We start from the raw sequence: 13,703 nt of genomic DNA on the forward strand, positions 1-13,703 counted from the left end.
CATCTGGGCCACATCAGCAACTATACAGCCTTTCAGTCACCATAAGATACAGTGTATGTCTGGGGTTCTAGTAATAAACAAAGAACATTCTTTTACGCTTCCAGATAAATCAAATCTCAAATAATAAATAATGGAATTATACACTTCTTCATTAAATAGAATTTTCAATTTCAGGAAGAGCGCTCATAATTTTTTTTTCTGAAGTCACAGCAGCACACAGAACAAAGAATTTGCCTTAATATGATCTTTTTTACTTGGGATTCCCTGACTCAATCTCATGGCTTGGTTCAGAACCCTCTGAATGGCTGGGGAATGAGTGTCTTCAACTTGCTGAATAAATTAACACACACACACACACACACACACACACACACACGAGTCCTGTGCAACTGGGTCACTAACATGGCAGCTCAGAGTACAGACTCCAGGCTCCCTCCCTCCACTTCCCTTGCTGGGCTTGGGGTTCTAGTAGAAGTTATACTCAGGTAACTGGTCACTCTGTGTTCCTCAGGCTGTTCATGAGCCTCCAGGCTTGATCTGGGTCCTGAATAAAGAATGAGAACACAGCTGCACAGCCGTCTTTGCAGGGGGATCTCCATGGAGATGACCTTCCAGATAAGGTCACAGCAAACAGCCAGGCCTGTCTACTGGGTTCCCAGCTCTACTTAGGGGCCAGCTCTAACTCTGGTTGTGTGCTCCCTGGCTTGCTGAAGGAGTCTACGGGCCACTCAGAGCGAGTCCCTGAATCATCTTTCTTGCCCCAGCTGCCTGTTTGGGAGTCTGTGTGTCATCTAGGTGTATGCAGAGTCCATGTTCTGACGGCATAGCTACTTTGCAGCCAAAATGACAAATGCTGGGCTTAAGAAGACAGCCACAGTTGGCCTGAAACCGGTGAAGCTGAGTTTCACATTTTGGGGTAAAAGAGTTTTATGCTTGGTGCCCCCAAACTGGCAGTTCTGACAAGAAAGGAGAAGCCCTTACCTTGCAAACTTCTGATAGCAAATTTATCAACAGTTATAAATATCTTAAAAATTTGTCACGGCACTAAGAATGACATGGGGCACTTGGAAGGGATCTCTTTACACTAACGTGATGACGGATGAAGCAGTGAGCACGTGTCGGGGGGCACATCCCTGAAGCCTTGGGCCCACGGGACCTCCTCCCTTGCTATTGGTACTTCACCACATCCGGGTTTATCTTGCACAACCAACTAAGAAAAGAACACATTTGTCTTGAAGAGCTTTACTGTACCTACCTTCCAAACAGGAAATATTTAATTAGCATACCAGCAATTTGCCAGGCTCACAAAAGAGTGCCCATTAGAGATTTTTACCCTTAAAATATAAATGTATACATATTACCAGAAAAGGGGGAAAAAAAACCACCATGAAACTACCCCAAATTATTTAATCACTAAAATCAAATGGTTTAGCAAGAATGTGGGCTATTTCTAGGGAACACTGTATCACCAGGATATGAAATTTGTTCCTTAAAATGAAATGAAAACCAAAACTTAAAATGGAGGTTGAGGTGACACACTGCGGCTCTGCGGTGGGAATGGAAGGGGTGGTCCTGCGTGGAGGCCGGCGGAACGGGACGGGTGAGAGATCGAGAAACTACACAGAGAGAGTTGCACAATAGGCACTGGTTTTTTTTTTAAAAAAAAACAGAAGACACTGGCTTTAAAAAGTTAATTCTGTTCCCCGTTAATCTCGTTTTAAAAGTACAGTTCAACAAGAGAGAGAGGAATTGAAACACAATGTCTCAGAATAGTGTCCTACAGTTGTTTAAAAAGAATAATTTAAAAATAAGCGCACACCAAAAGGAAGCAGAGGTACTGGTTTGTTTTTTTTCCATTGGAAAGCTACATTAATTAGAAGTGAAAAAAGAATTTTTAAACAGCTCATCTGTACTCATTAAAAATGGATGAGGGAGGTGATAGCATCACTGTAAGTTTCTTCGTAGGGAATTTTCCAGCATCACCCAGGATCTGCTGGGTAAGCCCGAGACCTCCAGACTTGACAAGTGTTCTATTGGTTTCTTAGTACCTTGTTCACCAATGAAACCGGAGCACTAAGGGGGAAACCTTCCACTTTAAACCTGCCTGTGTTGGTGCATTTAGGAAAAACCATTTTTTCTAAATGCATTATTGTATAGAAAGGCTTGGACCTCATAGACTTGGACCAAAAAACCAAATTAAGACCTTCAAGCGTGTGGTGTGTGTGTTTATATATGTATAAAAAATCCCTCCCCTAAAATGAAAAGCAAACAAACAAAAACCCTAAAAGTGTATACCTGCCTTCTGACTTCACAGCAAATCAGAAATTGCATAGGATATACTTTGTGCAAGGCCCAAAGCCTCTTAAGTGTCTGGAATAACTCTTAATCTTGTTCACAGTCCAGGTATATCAGATATCATCAAATTTGTGTTTTAAGTAGTCTTTCATGACCTTGGCAATTGGTAGTTCATCAAGCAGCTTCAGGTTTTGAAGGCCTATACACTGTCGAATTTTAATTCGGCACAGGTCCTGCAGGGTTCTGGGTTGTCCTAAAATGACAGAAAAAAGACAAGGTTACAAAGCTACAAAGCACAGCACTGACGAGGGAGAGCCTCTGGCGTGGGCAAAATGACTGCTTTCCAAGGACGTGCCTGCTGCGGGCGTCACAGACAAAGGGCGGAAACACTGGACTGACTGAAACCCAAGTGTCATCAGTACCATTGCGCAGTGTCTCACCTACTTGGTAGCGTGATGGTCTGAGTATGTAATCACCCTGCCAGGCACATGATAAGAAGAATGCTTCGTGCCTAGATCACACCACTGTTTTGGCGAGCGTTGTGGAAGTCCTAGGAGGTAAGATCTATCTAGAGGATAAAAGTTACCCAGAGCGGGGCATTGGGAGTTTATTATCCCTAGATCGTGTTCTGTCTTGTCTCCTCTTCTCTATCTACTGTGGCAGGAACAGCTTCCACTGTCCTGACTTTCTGTCCACACACTTGGGAACAGTCAACTGTGGATGTAACCCTCTGAAACGGTGGTCCAAAAGAATCTCTCCTCTCCTAAGTAGCCTATGTCTGGTAATTGGGTCACTATGAACTAACAAGCAACTAAGCAGATGCCTCCATCTCTGCTTTACAAACAAGGTCCTCAGGATGAGAGATTGAAGTATACTGGCCACTATCTGACAACCAATTGTAGCTTAGAATAATTCTGAGGACAGTCTTTCTGATTCCAAGCCTGGTATTCTTTCTATGATAAATCAAAGAATTGTGGATCCATCCTGATGAGATTAATATGAAGGTGAGCATCTGTGAGGAAATAGTTTCTTTGGGCCGCAGTTTCTCCACAAGAAAAGCAGGGACTGAAACGGATGTTCGCGAAGGTGGACTGTTTCGACCCTGAGGCTAAGATGCTGAGCCTTGACATAGCACCATCTCTATGCCATGATGCCTGCTTCCTTTTTCACTGTCACCATGGTAGAGCAGACCCTGGATTAGGGATAAAGGCCGGGTGGTCCAGCAGCAGGGTAGTTTGAAAGGTAACTCAAGTTAGTCTGCATCTCTAGCTCCCTTTAGAATCCACACCCTAATCATCCAACCACTGTTTGTTGCGGAGCTCCCCGCTCCTTCAACCAATAGCGGCTGAGAGACCACGCCCCAATGGGCTGGTATCTCAGCGGCTATTGGCTGAAGGAGAGGAAGGAGCTCCTGCAACTACTGTTGTCAGCGAATCCAAAAGAACGCGATAAAGTCCAATTCTGTTTCTCTCAACAACTTTGTTTTTCTACCGTAACAGTACTGATCATTACTAACCCAAGGAAAACTTCTTTAACAATGCTTCAGTAGGTGCCTGGAGCCACACAGAACTAACAGTGTGGAGAGGCTACCCCGTATCAAATGCCCGCTGTTCCATGTACAACAGAAGCTTCCGGCGAGTATAGAGCTGTTCAATCCTTTTACAAGCAAGGTATCACTGCATTTAACTGCAGTCTCAGAGAGATTAAGTACCAAGCTTCAAAAGTCAAGGAGATAGTGTATTTCAGTGGCTATAAAACATTGAGTCCCAAATTCCATTATGTTTTTAAAGATGACTGAGGATATAAAAGAACTCTGATGTGAGCAGTATCTATGGCAAAAACCGCGTCAGAAGTTACAACAGAAATTTTATAAATACCTGTTAATTCATTTAAAGAGTAATTAAAACAAACTAATTACACATTAAAATGAACAATATATGATGAAAACAATATTTCCCAAAACGAACCAACAACAGAAAGGAACTAGTACAACCCCTGCACCCCACGCACACATACACACACACACACACACACACACACACACACACACGCGCGCGCGCGCGCACACACACACGCGCGAGCACACACACACACACACACACACACACACACACACACACACACAGTATGCCCTGCTCTACAGTGCATGGCTGTACAGGGGACAGCTGAACTTTCTTGTGCACGCCAGCTCTACAGTGCACGGTTTTATATCAGATCACTGAACTTCCTTGTGCACGCCAGCTCTACAGTGCACGGATTTATAGGGGACAGCTGAACTTCTTGTGCACGCCTGCTCTACAGTGCACGGATTTATAGGGGACAGCTGAACTTCTTGTGCACGCCTGCTCTACAGTGCACGGATTTATATCAGATCACTGAACTTCCTTGTGCACGCCTGCTCTACAGTGCACGGTTTTATATCAGATCACTGAACTTCCTTGTGCACGCCAGCTCTATAGTGCATGGTTTTATATCAGATCACTGACCTTCCTTGTGCACGCCAGCTCTACAGTGCACGGTTTTATATCAGATCACTGAACTTCCTTGTGCACGCCAGCTCTATAGTGCATGGTTTTATATCAGATCACTGAACTTCCTTGTGCACGCCAGCTCTATAGTGCATGGTTTTATATCAGATCACTGAACTTCCTTGTGCACGCCTGCTCTATAGTGCATGGTTTTATATCAGATCACTGAAATTCCTTGTGCACGCCTGCTCTACAGTGCACGGATTTATAGTGGACAGCTGAACTTCTTGTGCACGCATGCTTTACAGTGCACAGCTTTATAGCAGACATCTGAACTTCTTGTGCACACTTGCAGTCTGTGGAAATTAAAAAACACACCATGTAGTCTCAGGAGAGAAGGAACACGAAGAGGGCAGATAACACCCTGCGGCTGCTATGAGATCACTCCGACCTCACAGCCTCCCTGGAAGGGTCCCAAGCTATACTTGGATAAGCACTGGTGTTCTGAGGACTTTATCTCTTGCTTGCATTGTTTCTATAGTGATAAAGCAAATCAAGTAACTCTTCCTAAGTGAAAAGAGCGCTGTGAGACTTAAGACTCCTGGTCTATCATTGGTGCTCAGCAGGAGAGCAGTCCCCAGGAGGGCACGGTTCCAGGTTCAATTCCCAGTATCCCAAGAGAGGAAGGAAAAATAAAAGACTGAATGAAGACCTTGCTCTGGACGGGCTGGATGAAGACACTGCTTTCCAAGAGTACCACACACGTGGTCTGCTAGGAGCCACAGCACGTGACCGCTCTCTTGGAAATGCCTGCGACGAGGGTGCAGACGTGTACAGAAGGACGCAGAAGGATACGTGCACGGCAGGGACACTCGTACACTTGTCTGTCTCTAGACGGATCCTATGTCCTCCATTTCCCAGGCTGATGCCAAAGCAGCCCTTCCTCGGGAAAGATGAGGTCTGGTTCTCCGTTACAAGCTGTCAGAGATGCCCCTGTCGCTAACTAGCACTTAACTGAGTTCCCCTATAGCCGACCATTTAAGACAGCACTCCATCATGTTACTGTTTGCTCCACTTCCGGACCAGCTTCGGGGTGCTACTGCGAAACAGCTTACTCACTCGGTGGCTAGTGGGTTAGTGCTGTGGCCACTGGGAGCTCGGCCAGGACCGTCCAGGCCTACATGTTCTGGAACGCTTCACTCAGGGAAATCCTAGGCCTAAGTATAGTGGACAGCCTTTTTCAGTTTGTTCTTCTTCTTCTTAAGTCACACGCCACACACGGCATCCTTTGATATTTTGGAAGAATGTGGTCTTTTAAAGGTGTTTTAGTCACATGTAACTCCTGACTACAGAATCGTCTGGAATGACAAGGGCACAGTGTCATGGTGAAAATTAACAGTGCTGGATGCAGAGACAGAGACGCTCCTGGCGCTGCCACTCACCACCCACATGATCTAGGCTGAGGTGTTTAGCCTGCTGCCTTAGTTTCCTCCTAACAGCGCCGACCACAAAGATTTCAGAAGAATTAAAAAACATTCATTGTGACAAAAGAGTTGGGAAGAATACAAAGCAAACTGGAAAGCAAATTCTAAAACTACGGGTTGCTAAACACTTGTAGAGACAGTATTTCTTCTTTCTCGTCTCAGGAAACTAGGAGGCCGTCCTCGGATGGTGGTCTTCATCTCCTGGTGTGAGGATGGTAAAAAAAAAAAAACCCAAGATGAAACGAAGCACAAGCAGTAGCCATGATCAGGGAGGAGCTGGGTAAACTGCTGGACAGCACCCATATGATGTCACCTATGAAGTCACCCGTGTGCCTTCCAAGGGCTGGAGATGAAGACTTCTCTAGTGTGAAAAGACGCACAGCAGCGAGAGGGTTTAACTAATCCTCTCTGTCACACCAGGACACGGACTTGAACTCGGCCAGACCGACAGCAGCAAAGTCAACAGCAGGCTAACAGCTGGGCAGTAAGGGCAGCTCAGTGCTATTGTTACTCCAGACATCGTGGAAGTCTCTCTTCAGGGGCAGTATCTTGGGACCAGAAGGCTATGATTAAATGAATATTTATTTGTTACCAGATCACATAAAAGCATTTCCTGAGCACCTACTAAACATTCAGCAATGCAGTGACCAAAGAAGAGGAGTAGAGGGGGAAAAGGAAGAAAAGTAATGGGGGGGGGTGTTGACAAAAATGCTCATCCCACCCACCAGGCATCCTAGGAAATAAATATGTACCGCTCTACCACGGGCTTAAAACAGGGAGGGTCACGGGGTGGTTCCTCATGGACTGTAATTTATGAATTACAAACAGTGGAAGATGCAGCAAGAACTGCACAGTGGGCTTACACAACAGTTCAAAGGGCTAACCTTGCCAGGCTGTGGAGAGGCCTATCATTACTAATAACCAGGTCGGCACAAAATAGAAAGTCTGCCTCTGAAGGGCCAAGTTTAGCATGAATAAAATGCCTGGGCAAGGGTTTAACTTAGAAAATTAACTGACTTGAAGCACCCCCCACCCCCATGGCTTTTACAAGGGAGACCTGATTTATTTCTTGGGATAAAGGTATCTGGACTTGGGGACTGGAAAGATGACTTGGCTATTAAAGAGTGTGAACTGGACTTCCAACACCCGTGATGATGGCTCACAACCACCTGTCATTCCAGTTCCAGAGGATCCAGTGCCGACACCTGTGCTCATAAACACAAACACCTATACATAATTAAAAATAAATCTTTAAAACATACTCATACTCATAAAGGTAGACAAAGACCAAACACTTAGAACAGTCAAAGGCAACCTCACAGAAGACAGAGTCCTAGGCTTCTTGGTGGTTATGGACACAGTGACACGGAGGGGGGAGGGAGGGAGCCAAGAAATGACAGAGTGTTCCCTTTCTCTGGATGGCTTCAGAGCCTGTCATTCCCTAAAGAACCACTCCATCTCCATCAGTATCCAGAATGGTCCCCTAATTTTTCTGTTTTGTTTCAGTTCCCATTTTAAAATTCTACCATAAGTGCACTTTTAAAGACAGGGTCTCATTGTATGGCCCCAGTAGACCTGGAACTTACTGTATGTACCAGGCTGGTCTACAGTTCATAGAGATCCGCTTGCCTTTGCCTCCAAGTGCTAGGATTAAAGGCGTGCACTACCATGTCTGGCCAACCTCAGATGATTCTTTTGCTCCTGCTTCTGCAGGCTTCTCACTAGGACTAAGTGTAAAGGGAGATAAACAACTCTTACTTTAGAGGGCAATGGCAGGTTCTAGCTCCCCTAAACTAAAGATCACAACATTCACTTACACTTCAAATGGACACAGTATCAGCTTTCTGACACTGAGCACTGGTGGTCTCAGAGAGATGTCCTCCATGATCTTGAACCTATGAATGCTTGGTCTCCAGGTGCTGGTACTCTTTGGGGTGGCTTAGGAGGCGTGGACACGTCACTGGAGGTGGGCTTTGAGAGTTTAAAGACCCCTGCCATTGCTAATTTGCTCTCTCTGCCTGGTGCTTGTGACTCCTGCTGCCAAGCCTTTGTTCGGCCATCATGAACTCTAACACACTGGAACTATAAGCACAAATAAACTCTTTCTTCTATAAATTGCCTTAGTCATGGTCTTTTACCACAGTGATAAAAACGTAACAAAGTCAAGCAAAAATTATACATGGTTTACTCACAAATGGCAAGACATGGTGCGGGAAAATTCTATGTTCTGTTAATTATATTTTAAATAAATGCTGATTGGCCGATAGCCAGGCAGGAAGTATAGGCGGGAAAACCAGATAGGAAGTAGAGGTGGGACAATAAGAACAGGAGTATTCTGGGAAGAAGGAAGCTCTTTCCACAGTCCTGCCCAGACCACGGAAGAAGCAAGATGTGACCTACCCTGCTGAAAAAGGTACCGAGCCATGTGGCTAACATACTATAATAATGGGCTAATATAAGTTATAAGAGCTAATACGAAGCCTGAGCTAATGGGCCAATCAGTTTATATCTAATGTAGACTCTCTGCGATTTTCTCTGGGACTAAATGACTGGGGAACTGGGCAGACAGAAACCCCAACAATCAGGCCCTCATGTTACAAAGACATCTACAGGTGCCAACATTAAAAGTATGAACTATAAAAACACTACAAGAAGGTACAGAATAAGATACTTTCTGGTTAGTTAGAATAAACTGATTTATTTAAATTTTTAAATTCTAAAATTTATTTTAAAAAGACATTTGCTATTCAAAGAAGCTAAAAATTCTGAAGGACAACCTTGTACTTTTCATTTCTGAAAATGGCTTTTAATAAGTTAAGAGAAAAAAACCCTGTAAGACTCTAATGCAGATGGACTGGCGAAAATCTCCAATTAATTAGGAAAAATATGAACAAAAACTTAGTTAAAATGTGTTGCATGAATTTCTCCACAGAGTGAAATCTCACCAAAGTAACAATACAGGCATTGGGAAGGAGCATAGTAGGTCAGGGCTGTTGACATCCAGGTCGTCTTGGGAGTAAATATACGCACGTACCTACTCTGTGCTGGATTTAGCTAAGGAAACCACAGACTTTTTCACTTCCTTAAAATTAAAGAAACAAAAACAAAAACAAAAAAAAACCAAGGGAGCCTGCCTTTCCCTAGCCTGTAGTTTTTAAAGGCTTTTTGCTTGTGTATGTTGGTGGTGCCAGGGATTGAACCCGGGGCCTCTCACACACTAAGCATGTCTCCACTGCACAGCCACTAAGCCACATACCCCCTCCACACATACACACCCTCAGGTTTTCATTTTTTTCCCTTCGTTTCAAATCTTATTTCTGTAAACATAGTACTTTCGTTTCATTTTGTTTTGTTTTGTTTTTTTTTAAGTAACATAGTACTTGACTATTACTGAAATCTAAACAAAAACATATTTCTGGTTACTTAGATATTTATAAAACAGCATTTTTAAACATCTGTGATTACTGTTCCAGCAAGCAACTTAAGTACTTGACAGATTAAGTCTCCTGTGAAACAGTTTATACAACTCAATTCCCAGCCACTTCAACTTTTCCTTTTAGCATTATGAGCTATTTAATCCCTTAAAACACACAAATCAAAATCAACCCCAGGCCTATCTTTTATACAGCCCTGAAAGCGTGCTGATGGGTGACTCTAGTCTTGGAATGATATTTCTGGAACACAGGTCACTGCCTCAGCTCAGCTATCTCAGGATAGGAAACATAAGCTCAGTCAACCTAAGAATAAAAGATGTCGTGTGAGAATACGCTGGGAGCAGCCCACACAGGCAAGGTGGATGGTTTGTTTACTCGAGGAGCCAGCACTTTGGACATGTTCTATGAATGACATGTCTCTGCGACCTGAGGTACTCAAATCCCCAACTGTTAGGAACCATTTAAGCCAAGTCAGCAAGGTCACAATTTCATAGACAACGTCCAGGACTATGAGGCCTCTCTAGAGCCTGAGCCATGAACAGGCAAGCACGAGGCAAGCTCTCAGCTCACCCAGGTTTTAACTTCAACTGAAAATACATTAAGGATTCTTCAAATCCTAAACTACCAGGTTGACAGGACTCCCCTAACAAATCCTGAATGTAGGGATGGGCATGCAGCTTATGACAGAATGACTACCTAGTGGGGCTGGAGAGATGGCTCGGTGGTTAAGAGCACTGCCTGCTCTTCCAGAGGTCCTGAGTTCAGTTCCCAGCAACCACATGGTGGCTCACAACCATCTGTAATGAGATCTGGTGCCCTCTTCTGGCCTGAAGGCAGACACAATACTGTATACATAATAAATAAATAAATAAATCTTAAAAAAAAAATGACTACCTAGCACGCCCATGGCCCTCACTTGGATCCTTAGCCCAGAGAATGTGGAAACTCCACATTGCTAGGCTTCCACGCCTTAGCTGAAGGACGCCTCTGCACCTTGAAAATGGGAGACTCTCAAAGAATTCTGCTTATGTAGATTATATTTGCCCATGTTTACCATATTTGGATAATTAGAAGTTTCAGGAACATTTTGACTTGTTTAAAATAGCAGTTCATCAGCTGAAATAATTTTTATGAAAACAAACAAAAATCAGTATCATTTTCTGAACTATCAAGAAGGCCGTGATGTGGCGCCCATTTCTCCTTCCTACAAGCGTCTCTTAATGTCTGCTCTCCACCTGCTGAGTTCAGTCCGTGTGCTGTCCTCACTACAGAACAGGAAGAACTCGAGCTCAGGGCTTCTCAACCTGTGGGTCACGACCCAATGCTTGGACAGGGGTCTCCTAGGCCACCAAGAAACACAGAAATTTACATTATGATTCACAACAGTAGCAAAATTACAGCTATGAAGTAGTAATGATAATAATGCTGTGGTTGGGGGTCACAGAGGGACTGCATTAAAGGGCAGCAGCGTCAGGAAGGCTGAGAACCCCTGAGCTAGCTCCACTCAGATACGCTGCTGGGATAGCAAGAACTCAGAATGGCTCTTCCAGACAACTTTAGATACTCTATGAACCTTCTTAAAATGGGACAAGGGACTCTTTTCTGTTTATATTTGATGTGTGTGTGTGTGTGTGTGTGAGCATTAACTATTGTTTTCCTTGATTGCTCCTTATTTTTTGAGGCAGGGTCTCTCACGGAACCTGAAGCTCACCAACTGACGGAGAGCTGGCCAAAAAGCCCCAGAGTCCTCCTGTCTTCATTCTCCCGGTGCTGGGGTTACAAAAATATGCTACCATGTCCAACTCTGTATGTGGGTGCTGGGTAACCAAACTGATGTCTTCATGCTTACTTGGCAAGCACTACCAACCGAGCCACCTCCCCAGCTCCAACAGTTGTGATAAAGAACCTGAAACTACACTGATGAGCTTTTTGTACTTTCAGATTGTAGTTCACTGGCATATCTTAAACTTTTAGTGGATCATTTATCCATACACAGAGTAATATAAATTAGTCATCAGAAATACATGGCATACTAGGTTATGCATGTCTTCAAATTGTTAGTCAATTTCATTAAATGATACAAAAAATTACTTTTCTTTATATTTCCACTGATCTCAGACAAAAGTCATTACATAGTAGGACTTTCACAGTGGTAAACCCAAGTTTTCAAAGCTCAAGATCTGGCTGCTCATCAATACTGTGGTCATTTCCCTTAGAGTGACAAGATCTGGCTGCTCATCAATACTGCGGTCATTTCCCTTAGAGTGACAAGTGACCTTTGCGCATTTCCAGGAAAATGCCTGCTAAGTGCCCGTGATTAAATGGTATACTTTGGCTCTCAGTCCTTCAAGGAAAAGTGGTTCTCCATGGAAAAAGCTACTGGTGCAGCTCAAACAAACCTGTCACTTCTCCGCCGCTCAGTTATTTTCATCTACAGAACATTTAAAAAGTATGTGCACAAAGGGACAAGATGTAATTCAATTATGTTTACTGCTTTGTCGCAGACATTTGTAAATGGGTTGGACTACTCATGACTGAGGCTCCTGGCGGTGCAGCAAACGATCATTATCAGCATCCTAGCCTGGCCGTCTGTCATGCTAACCTGGAAGCAGTTTTCCCTCCAGAGCTTACACATCACCAGCATAAAAGTCATCACAGTGCAAAGGGAAAGAGCTGCAGATATGCAACTGGACTTTCCGGCAGCCCAAGGCAACCTGTGGACTCCTAAAAGCCCATCCTTGGAGAAAAAACAACAAATAAAACAAGTTCTATAGGGTCCTCTCTTTCCTTCCCTCTCTGCCTGCCACTCTCCTCCTTCCTTCCTTCCTCCCTTCCTCCCTTCCTTCCTTCCTTCCTTCCTTCCTTCCTTCCTTCCTTCCTCCCTCCCTTCCTTCCTCCCCCCTCCCTCCTTCCCTCCCTCTGTGGGGTGGGGCTGGAAGCTGAAGACCTTGTCTAAGGTTATTAGGAAAGTCATTTGGGGCCCTCTGCACTACCCACTCCACTGGTTTAACAGCATCTGATACGAACACAGCTGAGAGCCTTGATGATGCAGAGAAAGGAGCCTCTAATTCCAGCGTGCAACAGCCTCCTCCACTCAGAGAACCACAGCAAGGACGCTTTCACACTCCAGATGAAAAACCACGATGAAACCAGATGGCAGTCCCATGATAGCTCTAGCATGTTAGAGCTTAGACATCATCACTCCTGAGTTCTTGAAAGAAGAACAACTTGAACAACTTTACAAACTAAGCCTTATCTTGGAGCAATCAAAAAGACGGAGGCTGCACCTTTATCAAAAGCTCTGGAGATTATGATAGACCCAGAGCACCGAGGCTGACACACACTTACCCGGGCAGAAGCCACAGAGCTCACAAACAGAAGCAATGGAGACCACGGATGGACAGAACGCCAAGAGCCAGTCTGAGAAGGCCCTGCCAGTCCTCAAAGTGAAGACCAATAAAGACCCTGATGGCTAAGGCAGGGGAGGGGATGCGCAACTGGCATCCCAAGCCGCTCCGTAACTAAGGCTGCTCTCCAAAGGAAAAGGCTCACCCAGGGAACAGACACTTCTCAGGACTGGCCTTCCTACCTCACCTGACAGGACTGGAAGAAAAAACCTAAGGGAAAATACATATGATGATTCCAGCCTGGGGACACAGGCTTGTTTAGAAGACTGGAATTTAATTAGAAAATTGCAGGGTAGTGGCCTACCACCACACCTGAAGACTACACCAACAGGGTCCCACTGCAGCTGCAGTGGGCTAAAGTCAGCACACCTGAGGAGTCAAGGGCACGAGGGTTGATATGCTGGTGAGGAGTCAAGGGCATGAGGGCTGATATGCTGGTGAGGAGTCAAGGGCACGAGGATTGATATGCTGGTGAGGGAGTCAAGGGCATGAGGGTTGATATGCTGGTGAGGCGTCAAGGGCATGAGGGTTGATATGCTGGTGAGGGAGTCAAGGGCATGAGGGTTGATATGCTGGTGAGGAGTCAAGGGCATGAGGGTTGATATGCTGGTGAGG

General features: G+C 44.7%; 1 protein-coding gene across 3 annotated transcripts in view; it reads right to left on the bottom strand.

The window, feature by feature from the left end:
* Window positions 1-798: 798 nt before the first annotated feature.
* Asb7 (ankyrin repeat and SOCS box containing 7) overlaps window positions 799-13,703 on the bottom strand; it is a 46,465-nt gene continuing 33,560 nt past the window's right edge. For all 3 annotated transcript variants that reach the window (XM_075952450.1, XM_075952452.1, XM_075952451.1), the window contains one exon: window positions 799-2,548. In XM_075952450.1, the coding sequence (XP_075808565.1) occupies window positions 2,409-2,548 (140 nt within the window). In that variant the 3' untranslated portion in view covers window positions 799-2,408. The remainder of the gene's footprint in view (window positions 2,549-13,703) is intronic.

This window comes from Microtus pennsylvanicus, chromosome 18 (genome assembly GCF_037038515.1).
Source record: "Microtus pennsylvanicus isolate mMicPen1 chromosome 18, mMicPen1.hap1, whole genome shotgun sequence".
Taxonomy (NCBI): Eukaryota; Metazoa; Chordata; class Mammalia; order Rodentia; family Cricetidae; genus Microtus; species Microtus pennsylvanicus.